This window comes from Ictalurus furcatus, chromosome 29 (genome assembly GCF_023375685.1).
Source record: "Ictalurus furcatus strain D&B chromosome 29, Billie_1.0, whole genome shotgun sequence".
Lineage (NCBI taxonomy): Eukaryota > Metazoa > Chordata > Actinopteri > Siluriformes > Ictaluridae > Ictalurus > Ictalurus furcatus.
In genome coordinates this window covers 3,998,331-4,010,453 of record NC_071283.1, presented here as the reverse complement: position 1 = coordinate 4,010,453, position 12,123 = coordinate 3,998,331, and the positions used below count along the sequence as shown (strand labels likewise).

The window sequence follows — 12,123 nt, the reverse complement described above, 5'->3', positions numbered from 1 at the left end:
GAGAAAGTCACTGCTCTCCAAAAAGAACATTGCTGCCCGTCTGCAGTTTGCTGAAGATCACGTGGACAAGCAAGAAGACTATTGGAATTTTTTTTTGTAGATGGATGAGACCAAAATAGAACTTTTGTTAAGTTAAGTGTTATGTTTGGAGCATAAGAACCTTCTGTGCCATCTGTGAAACATGGTGGTGGTAGTATCATGGTTTGGGTGGGTTTTGCTGCATCTGGGCCAGGACGAGGCAATGAGAATTCATTCAAAAAAGAATTCTGAATTATACCAGCGATTTCTAAAAGAAAGTGTCAGGACATCTGTTCATGCACTGAATCTCAAGAGAAGGTGGGTCATGCAGCAAGACAACGACCCTAAGAGTAGGGGTATACCCCGCTGTCCTGGCGAAATTCCCCCATCGGCCCTTCTCTATCATGTATGTCATGTATCTAATAATCCCCATCTCTGAATTGGCTACATCACTCTCTCCTCACCACTAATAGCTGGTGTGTGTGGTGTTCTGGTGCACTATGTATATCCACCATCCAGGTGGATGCTACACACTAGTGGATGCTACACACTAGTGGTCGTTGAGGAGATTCCCCCTATACAATGTAAAGTGTTTTGAGTGTCTAGAAAAGCGCTACATAAATGTAACTGGAACTGACCCTAAGCACACGAGTCGTTCTACCAAAGAACGGTTAAAGAAGAATAAAGTGAACGTTCTGGAATGGCCGAGTCAAAGTCCTGACCTTAATCCAATAGAGATGTTGTGGAAGAACATGAAGCGAGCAGTTCATGTGAGGAAACACACCAACATCCCAGAGTTGAAGCTGTTCTGTACTGAGGAACGGGCTAAAATTCCTCCAAGACGACGTGCAGGACTGAGCAACAGTTTAGTCGCAGTTACTGCTGCACAAGGGGGTCACACCAGATACTATAAGCAAACGTTCACATACTTTTACCGCTCACAGATATGTAATATTGGATCATTTTCCACAAAAAATTAATGACCGAGTATAATATTTTTGTCTCATGTGTTTAATTGGGTTCTCTTCATCTACTTTTAGGACGTTTATGAAAACCTGATGATGTTGTAGGTCATATTTATGCAGGAAAAAATAGAAAATTCAAAATGGTTCACAAACTTTTAAGCACCACTGTATAAATTGATAAAATGTATGTTTGACTTAGATAACATTAGACAAGCATACATATATTTAACTTCCATGTTGGCCAGGTGGACATTAGATAACCGATTTCTAAAAGAATGATAATGAAAATGCACGCTTATTATTATTATTATTATTATTATTATTATTATTATTATTATGTTTGTGGAATCACCTAAAAAGCCACCGTTCGGCTTGGTTTTCACAATTGCCCCTGCCAGTAAGCAGCTCCGGACTGCACAGCTAGTGTGTAATATCATTACACACCCCGAATTCTCCTAAAATGCTTGTTTTCCTTTTTTTTTTTTAGGCTAGCAAGTACCAAAAGCAAAATTGTCACCTTTTGACCCCACGTCCATACTACAGTACGTCACACTTGCCCTCTTTTCCATTCTTGTATTGCCAAGATGTTAAGGAAGTGGATTCAAGACGCTTAGTATAGCTATCTAATCTTTTAAAGGAGGTGTTGAACACCTTGGGTGACAGTAATTTCAGTGTGACTTATTGCTATTCTTGCCACGGTTGACTGTGTCCTTAGAACACACAGGTAGCCTATTGTTTATGTCAGTGTGTAGCCGTGTCATTTTATACTGTTATAAATTCACAACTTGTTGTGAACTGCTGAACTTCAATCATTCGTATTTCACCTCAGGATGGTGAGTTGCTTGTTCTGCCAGGCCCCAACTGAGCTGGATAATGGACAATGATCAATGCCCAAATTGTCTGGGATCAGAGAATCTTCAACAAGCACTTAAAGAGCCTTGCGCTAGCTGCAACATAAGTGGAGCACGGCGTGAAGTGAAGAGCCGACACGGCTGTGGCGCATCCTAGAAAGAATGACCTCGGCATACTGGCAGGTTCACAAAGGGTCAGTCACTCTGATTAGTGTGCGTGCTACATTTGTATGCAAGCAAGCTGAAAGTTTCACTCTATGGTGCAAAACACTGGGCTCAGGCACCCTATCTTGAGTGTACATGTCAGCTAGAGGACATGTGACAGCACCGTGTGTTTGTCCGCTGCTGCGAGCACATATACTAGTCAAAACCTTTCTTAAACATGTGCGACATCTCAGACTTCCAGCAAAATGATGGTCCCGTAGTGGGATCTTGACTTGGTCCCAAGTAGTTTGTGCAGCTTCTCATATGAATCAATGGAAAATGTGAATATAAAGTGTTCATTATTCAGTGTATTACGCCAGCTTTGCAGGCATTTTCAGTCAGCATGCAGTGTCTGTGCATGTTGGGACTACAATATGTCCCGCTGTGTCTGAAAGCAGCGATTCTGCTAATGATGTTGGTGCTACAGCAATTTTAAATAAATAAATAAATAAATAAATAAAAACAGCAGAGATTTGGAGTTTTATTGTTTGTAAAATTAGATTGTAATTATTACTGAATTTCGATTTTTCAAATGTTATTGATATTGAATGTGGAGATGTGGAGAGCGTTTGTTACTGAGTCTCAACATTTTCAATTGAAGTGTGATTATTACTGAATTTAGAGATTTGAAGTGCGACTGTTACTGTTGGGAGATTTGAAATGTGTTTTGTTAGTGAATTTAAGGAATTAGTGAAGTGGGATTGTTAAATGTAACACATGGTTACTGAATTTTAATATTTGTTCCAGAATTGCAAGATGTGGACTTTTATAATTTATCTAATTTTGAGACTGGCAAAATGTATTTATTTATTTATTTATTTTACAAATTTTTGAGATTTGAAACGTGTTTTTTGGGGGATTTTGAAATGTAGAAGTTTTGACTGTGATTGTTAGTTACTCAATTTGGAGATTTTTGACAGATACTGAATTTGGAGATTTTAGATTGTTACTGAATTTGGAGATTTTAGACTGTGATTGTTACTGAATTTGGAGATTTTAGATTGTTACTGAATTTGGAGATTTTTGACTGTGATTGTTACTGAATTTGGAGATTTTTGACTATGATTGTTACTGAATTTGGAGATTTTTGACAGTAACTGAATTTGGAGATTTTTGACTGTTACTGAATTTGGAGATTTTTGACAGTAACTGAATTTGGAGATTTTTTGACTGTGATTGTTACTGAATTTGGAGATTTTTGACAGTAACTGAATTTGGAGATTTTAGACTGTGATTGTTACTGAATTTGGAGATTTTAGATTGTTACTGAATTTGGAGATTTTTGACTGTGATTGTTACTGAATTTGGAGATTTTTGACTATGATTGTTACTGAATTTGGAGATTTTTGACAGTAACTGAATTTGGAGATTTTTGACTGTTACTGAATTTGGAGATTTTTGACAGTAACTGAATTTGGAGATTTTTTGACTGTGATTGTTACTGAATTTGGAGATTTTTGACAGTAACTGAATTTGGAGATTTTTTGACTGTGATTGTTACTGAATTTGGAGATTTTTGACAGTAACTGAATTTGGAGATTTTTGACTGTGATTGTTACTGAATTTGGAGATTTTTGACTGTTACTGAATTTGGAGATTTTTGACTGTGATTGTTACTGAATTTGGAGATTTTTGACAGTAACTGAATTTGGAGATTTTTGACTGTGATTGTTACTGAATTTGGAGATTTTTGACTGTTACTGAATTTGGAGATTTTTGACTGTGATTGTTACTGAATTTGGAGATTTTTGACAGTTACTGAATTTGGAGATTTTTGAGTGTGATTGTTACTGAATTTGGAGATTTTTGACAGTTACTGAATTTGGAATTTTTTGACTGTGATTGTTACTGAATTTGGAGATTTTTGACTATGATTGTTACTGAATTTGGAGATTTTTCACAGTTACTGGATTTGGAGATTTTTGACAGTAACTGAATTTGGAGATTTTTGACTGTGATTGTTACTGAATTTGGAGATTTTTGACAGTAACTGAATTTGGAGATTTTTTGACTGTGATTGTTACTGAATTTGGAGATTTTTGACTGTTACTGAATTTGGAGATTTTTGACTGTGATTGTTACTGAATTTGGAGATTTTTGACAGTTACTGAATTTGGAGATTTTTGACAGTAACTGAATTTGGAGATTTTTTGACTGTGATTGTTACTGAATTTGGAGATTTTTGACTGTGATTGTTACTGAATTTGGAGATTTTTGACAGTAACTGAATTTGGAGATTTTTGACTGTGATTGTTACTGAATTTGGAGATTTTTGAGTGTGATTGTTATTGAATTTGGAGATTTTTGACTGTTACTGAATTTGGAGATTTTTGACAGTAACTGAATTTGGAGATTTTTGAGTGTGATTGTTACTGAATTTGGAGATTTTTGACTGTTACTGAATTTGGAGATTTTTGACAGTTACTGAATTTGGAGATTTTTGAGTGTGATTGTTACTGAATTTGGAGATTTTTGACTGTTACTGAATTTGGAGATTTGAAATGTGATTATTCCTGAGTTCTGAGATTTAAAGTGCGACTGTTGCTGAATTTGGAAAACTGAAGTCTGATTGTTGTTGAATTGGGAGATTTGAAATGTGTTTTGTTAGTGAATTTAGTGAACTAGTGAAGTGTGATTGTCAGATGTAACACATGGTTACTGAATTTTAATATTTGTTCCAGATTTGTAAGATGTGGACTTTTCAAGTCTTATTCGAGTCTTATTCAAGCTCATTTTGAGAATTGGATAATTTTTTGTTCCCTAATTTTTGAGATTTGAAAAGTGTGCGGGGGATTTTGAAATTTGCAATGTGACTCGTTATACCTTTTGGAGATTAAGCTTGTGATTACTGAGTGGTCACTGAGTCACTAAGATTGAAAGATTTGTAAAATAATTTCGTGACTGGCTTTCGAGATGTGATTGAGTACGACTGTTGCATTAACGGTCCGTGTGTGTACTCACACGTGGTTTGTGCCGTAGCTGCGGTAATCAACGGCAGCTGACACGGCCACGATGAGCGCTGGTACACCGTAGCCGGTCAGGTAGAAATACTTGGTTCGAGAGTACTCGCTCTCAAACACCTCCACCAGCATGATGTACAGCTGCACACCTTCCAGAAACATCCATGTGAATGCAGCCAGGAAGAAGAAGTGAAGCAGAGCGGCAAACACTGCACATGCGATCTGAGAATCACACACACACACACACACACACACACACACACACACACACAGATAGATATATCAAAAACAGTGGTAATAATCATACACACATGTGGATTCAGCCGATTCAACTCATTAAAGATTTTTACAGGCACACACACGCACACATACACCCACAATCACCTACTATGATGTTATTAGTACATAATTCATGTCTTGATTACAATTTTAAAGCAGGTCTCACTTAAATGAGTTTTCTCGATGGATTTTCCACATTATTTCTCTCACACGCTTGCGCTCTCGGAGGACGTGAGCAGGTTTTCCGTTATTAACAGGAGGTCAGAGAGCCACTCCACTCTGGTAATTAACGACAGCCAGGCGCCAATCCTAACCACTTACGGGACGGGGGGTGTATATGCAGGGGCGTGTGCGTGCGTGTGTGTGTGTGTGTGTGTGTGTGTGTGTGTGCTTCCCACCCCTCTCTAAAAACAGATACACACAATTCCCTGATACAATTAAGAGTCTTGCCGGCAGAGTAACTTCAGCATATGTCGCTATTTATCAACATAATAACATTAATAGATATGGGAACACTTTGTAGCCTGTACTTATATACCTTTATAACTGTAAGTGTAATAATGGCTCATGAAGTCGGACACATTAGAGTCGTCAGAATTAGTAAACTGAAACTTCCTCGCAACTTAGAGATGAACGAACGTGTTGCGGAGACCTTTTCAGCGGGTCATAATTCATCACTAATGTGCGCGTACGGTAGCAGCTTTATAGTGCTTCATTTCTGTAACTCTCTAATTGTGCTCTGAAACCACTGTTTCAACACAAGACGTATCAAGTAATTCCACCTCATAAATGACTGTGACCGCATCTGAATAACTCAATTCTGTATTACTGCGGCAGATTTTAAACTTATCAAACACTACACTACGCTACTCTACGGAAACTTTTCTGCCCACAGAACTCGCTAATCTTTGTTCCGTTATGTTGCTTCGCTTACGGTTAAAAGACTGCACTGTTTTGCAGAAGTGTTTATTATGAATATTATTAATAATTCAATAAACTCTTTACCGAACAATGCATTTTGTCGTATTGTTCTTGTCAGCGTTTTATAAAAGCAGTAAGCCAATTCGATGACGTGCTTTAGGGTGATTTTATCACAGGTAAGTGGTTTACAGAAACTCCGCTTCGCGTCATACCTCAGCAAGCACGCCCTTACCCGTGATAAAATCACTGTAACTCACACCCTCTCTTAGCTTACTGCTTTATTTTACACTGCAAACTAAGCCGGTCTAATACACTCAAGGGTTTTAAATGGAATTTTCACATATTCTAAAAAAAATATTCTCAAAAATACTGGTAAAACTTTGCACGAATAATCTCATACATGGGATCCCATTCATTCTAGAAATTTCCAGAAACAGTACTTAAAGGAAAGCGAGTAACACCTACAGTATGAGTAAACTGTAATCAAATAATATGTAGGAATATTAATACTAATTTTCTGTCAAATTAATAATGGATCCAATAGATCAATATTGCGTGTGTATTATTATGCTACATTATAGGCAATTATACAAATATCAAATGGACTGAAAATGACTTCATTAATATGGACTGGATTAAAAGGAATTGGATTTTAATGGACAGGACATATAAATACACTTTATAATACTGCATACAATGTATTTATAGCAGAGGTCGAGCGATAGTGGATGTTACCGATAACTAAGTTGGGCGATCGTATATATACGGCACTGTGCAAATTTTTAGGCACCCTGAATTTTTTTCTACAAACTTTGTTGTAGATTTTTTTATTTTATGACTTCTACAAAAAAACATGTTAGACTCCCAAACGTTAGTTTTCTAGCACAAAATTAAATGCTAGAGAAAAATGTCTGTATGTCATTAAAGAAAGCAGCGTATTACGTAAGAGACGCTGTTCAGACCAAAAAAAAAAAAAAAAAAAAAAACACTATGAAGGCTGCTGGATTTTGCTGCAAAAATAAGAAGCAAGCACGACAATCAAAGTCTCCAGTTCTGGAAGACGCTCAATAACACTTACAGCTCATTTCCTTATAAAACTGCACACATTGTAGCGGAGATTACTATTTTAATTTTTTTGTCACACCAAATATTGACTTTGTTTCATTTACTCTGAGCTTCATAATCACTTCCCCTCAATTTCTTCCCAGGTTAGGAACCTTGGTATCATCCTGCACTGCAAATAAATTCGGTCGTTAAGAATAGTTTTCATCAATTACGGATTATTTCTAAACTTAAAACATTGTTGTCTTTCCAAGATTTGGAGAAGGTTATTCATGCTTTTATCACATCGTGTTTAGACTATTATAATTCATTATACTGGGGTCTTCCTCAGTCATCTCTTTGCTGGTCTCCAGATGGTTCAGAATATGCAGCTGCAAGGCTGGAGACCAGGGCAAAGAAATATGATCGTGTCACCCCAATTTAAGCATCGCATTTTAGCTCCCGGTCCATTTTAGGATCCAGTTTAAGATTCTGTTGTTTGTCTTTAAAACTCTTAATGATCAAGCTCCATCTTATCTCAAAGGTTTTCTTACACCACATTCATCTAGCAGATTTTTAAGATCTTCTGATAGTAAAAATTAAGGGGGGGGGGGGGGGTTAGAGCTTTTTCAGCCGCTGCCCCTCGTTTATGGAATCAATTGCCACTGGACATCCGCCTTACACCCTCAATTATCATTTTTAAAAAGAGTCTGAAAGCGTGTCTCTTCTCTCGGGCGTTTTAATCTAATTTTTACTATTGTTTATTGTCTGTCTTTATTCTGTTTTTCTATTGAACTTTTTCTTACTCTGTTCAGCACTTTGGTCAGTTTGGCTGTGTTGAAATGTGCTATATAAATAAAAATTTACTTATAATAAAATAAGTAAATAAATAACATTTATTTATAGCTGACACATATACAGTCATGGGAAAAAGAAAGTACAACCTCCTTCATTTTTATGTATTTATTTATTAGGGCCTAAATGACAATCGTGAGTTCCGCACTAACTTCTATAAACAAACAAATAACAAACAAAAAAAACAAGAAGATTTCACTATGTTTTCCAAAAAGTAAACCAACATTCAGAAACAAGGTGGGGAAAATTCAGTACACCCTGTAATTTAGTAACATGTAGAAGCACCTTTAGCAACAATAACTTGAAGTAAATGTTTTCTGTAGGAGTTTATCAGTCTTCCATTGTTTTGAAGAAATTTTGTCCCATTCTTCTTTACAACATTGCTTCAATTCATTGAGGTTTGAGGGCATTCTTTTATGCACAGCTCTCTTAAAATCCCGCCACAGCATCTCAATGGGACTTTGATTTGGCCATTGCAACACCTTGATTTAGCCATTCAGATGTGGATTCGCTGGTGGGCTTTGGATCATTGTCCCAGTCATTTTTTCCCCAAAAGTAAACCAACATCCAAAAACCAGGTGGGAAAGAATAAATACACCCTTCCACAATTATTATCCACAGTTATACTTCCACAATTATTATCCACAGTTATACTTCCACAATTATTATCCACAGTTATACTTCCACAATTATTAAGAGAAAATTAGCAGCCAGCTGTTACTAATGAAATTTACAAGATTAGTTAATCATCTAAGAAGTATGACCTCTATGAAATTAGAACCTTTGGCAGTTTGGTGTTCGGAAGCACTTGGGTATGTGTCTACATCGTGCCAAGATGAAAGGACACCAGAAATAATGTCAGAGAAGCGATTGTTGCTGCTCATCCATCTGGGCAGGGTTATAAGGCCATCTCCAAACAATTTGAAATACACCATTCTGAAGTGAGCCTTCAGGCCTCCAAAACCAAACACAGTGCATCACCACAAACACCTCATACCAACTGTCAAGCATGGTGGTGGAGGGGTGATGATTTGGGCTTGTGCTACAGCCACAAGACCTGGGAAGCTTGCAATCATTGAGACAACCATGAAGGCCACTTTATGCCACAATATTCTTGAGACGAATGTGAGGCCATCTGTCCAGCAGCTTAAGCTGGTCTGAAATCGGGTCATGCAACAGTACAATGATCCAAAGCACACCAGCAAATCAACATCTAAATGGCTAAAGCAGAAGAACAAATCATGGCATTGGAATTGCCAAGTCAAAGTTCAGACCTCAACCCCATCGAGATGCTGTGGCGCGATCTAAAGAGAGCTGTGCATAAACCGATTCCTTCAAACATCAATGATCTGAAGCAATGCTGTAACGAAGAGTGGGACAAAATTTCACCAGAGCGATGTGAAAGACTTGTGAACTACTACTGAAAACGTTTACTTCAATTATTGTTGCTAAAGGTGGTTCTTGTTACATGTTACTGAATTACAGGGTGTACTTATGTTTTCAAACTGTGGTTGTTTTGTTTTTTTTTATAGACGTTGGTGGGGACCACACAATTGTTATTTAGGCCCTGTTAAATAACACATAGAATTGAATGAGGGTGTACTTTCGTTTTGTCACGACTGTAACGTGAAAGAACTAACTCGCTTCGTGGATGTTCCAGAACATTAAATGTAACCGTAAACAGATAAAAACTACAATGTGTTATTCTTTAATGAATAGAAATTAGAATAATTGCCAAAACTGCTGTGGTATAAGAGAATTAAAAACCTTTGGGTTGTGCTGTTATTGGAAAAGAATCAACTTTGGGGGATATGAGTGGGGGGATAGTAACGCTGCTTTGCACTGGGTGGGATCCCACCACCTCATGGTTGATTATATTATTGATTATTTTCCTGTAACAACATGCCCCATTGTGTTTTATTCCTTATATAGATCATGGTGACTAAATGACTATGTGTGCATGTGTGTGTGTGTGAGTGTGAACGTGTCTCACAGGCTGGTCTGATCGGTAGATGCCGACGAGGAAGAGCATCTCTGCAATGAAGAGTGAAATGCACAAGTTCTTGTGGATGGTGTTGCGGTCGCTCTGCAGGCCGCGGAAGAAGCAGAAGGTGAAGATGCAGATGAGCAGGCAGACAAGCGAGAGCAGAATCCCCACCCACGTGATCATATCCAGTAAGGTTGCTTGCATCTGATCTGCCTTCTGTTTGTCAGAGAGAGAGAGAGAGAGAGAGAGAGAGAGAGGAGGGGAGGGGAAAACAGAAGAATGTGAGAGTGAAAGGCAGGGAGCCATGGATATAGAGCAGTTGGAAGAGGAGAAAGAAAGAAAGAAAGAAAGAGGAATGAAGGAGAGAGAGAATAGAAGAAGTGACATAGAGGGGGAAATGAAGAAAAATAAAGAGAGCAAAAAGGGAAACAATTGAGAGGAGAAAGAACATTTAGATTTCGAGAGACAGAACAGGAAGGAAAGGTAGGAAGTGAGAAAAATGAGAGAGGGAGAAGGGTAAGAAAGAAGAACACCATGGAAAAGAGATCAAGAAATATAGCAAAACAAAGGGAACTGGAGATAATTCCCTTAAAAGTTTGTATCAAGTCCTCATATAAACCAATCATGTATATATAAAAAAAAAAACAACTTACAACTTCTCCACATCAGTCTTTCATCATTTCAGCTCAAATCTGTTCCTCTCATTCCACTTAAAAACTAAACGTGTGTCACTGATCTATTTAGTCAGCTCTATTTAGTCAGATGTATTTAGTCAGATGTTTAGGTTGAAATTATGTTACATAAATAGTGAACATCCAAAAACCTGGAATGTAAAAATGGGAGCTTGATCTTGAGGTCAGGAATATACAATGAGATGTGTCTGCAATAAAGAGGTGGTAGGAAAAAGAATGTTTTGTGGATGGATGAGACCAAAATAGAACGTTTTGTTTTAAAAGAGAGGCATTATGTTTGGAGAAAGAAAAACGCTGCATTCCAGCATAAGATCCTTATCCCATCTGTGAAACATGCTGGTGGTAGTGTCATGGTTTGGACCTGTTCTGCTGCATCTGGGCCAGAGAACGGTTAAAGAAGAATAAAGTGAATGTTTTGGAATGGCCGAGTCAAAGTCCTGACCTTAATCCAATAGAGATGTTGTGGAAGAACCTGAAGCGAGCAGTTCATGTGAGGAAACCCACCAACATCCCAGAGTTGAAGCTGTTCTGTACTGAGGAACGGGCTAAAACTCCTCCAAGACGATGTGCAGGACTGATCAACAGTTTAGTTGCAGTTATTGCTGCACAAGGCGGTCACACCAGATACTGAAAGCAAACGTTCACATACTTTTGCCACTCACAGATATGTAATATTAGATCATTTTCCTCAATAAATAAATTACCAAGTATAATATTTTTACCTCATTGGTTTAATTGGTCTACTTTTAGGACTTGTGTGAAAAACTAATGATGTTTTAGGTCATATATATGCAGAAATATAGAACATTCTACAAGGGTTCACAAACTTTCAAGCACCGCTGTATTTTTTTATTCAAAGTTGCGGATTTTGAAATTGTGAGTCCGTCAGTGAGACCTTGAGGAATTGAAGATTTGCCAAGAGGAATGGATCAAAATTGAACCCCAACGCTACAAAAAATGACTGACTTCTTACTGTAGATGTTTAGAAGCTGTACGCAAAGTACTAATTTTCTTTGTCATCTGAGTACTTTTCCCCCATCTAATTATTTTTCTAAAACATATCTTTATTTATACTGGCTTAGTGGTTAGCACATTTGCCTCACACCTCCGGGGTTGGGGGTTCGATTCCCGTCTCCGCCCCGCATGTGCAAAGTTTGCATGTCCTCCTCGTGATTCAGGGGTTTCCTCCGGGTACTACGGTTTTCTCCCCCAGTCCAAACACATGCATTCTAGGCTGACTGGCATTTACAAATGGTGCGTGAATGGGTGTGTGATTCTGTCCTGCGATTGACTGGCACCCTGTCCAGGGTGTCCTCAGCCTTGTACCCCGAGCTCCCTGGGATAGGCTCC

At 37.9% G+C, this 12,123-nt stretch overlaps 1 protein-coding gene across 4 annotated transcripts in view; it reads right to left on the bottom strand.

The window, feature by feature from the left end:
* Positions 1–12,123, bottom strand: part of adgrl3.1 (adhesion G protein-coupled receptor L3.1) — a 198,557-nt gene that overhangs the window by 31,304 nt on the left and 155,130 nt on the right. For all 4 annotated transcript variants that reach the window (XM_053619428.1, XM_053619431.1, XM_053619429.1 and 1 more), the window contains exons 15-16: positions 10,088–10,297; positions 5,000–5,220 (exon numbers count right to left, since the gene is read on the bottom strand). In XM_053619428.1, coding sequence (XP_053475403.1) covers positions 5,000–5,220; positions 10,088–10,297 — 431 coding nt within the window. The remainder of the gene's footprint in view (positions 1–4,999; positions 5,221–10,087; positions 10,298–12,123) is intronic.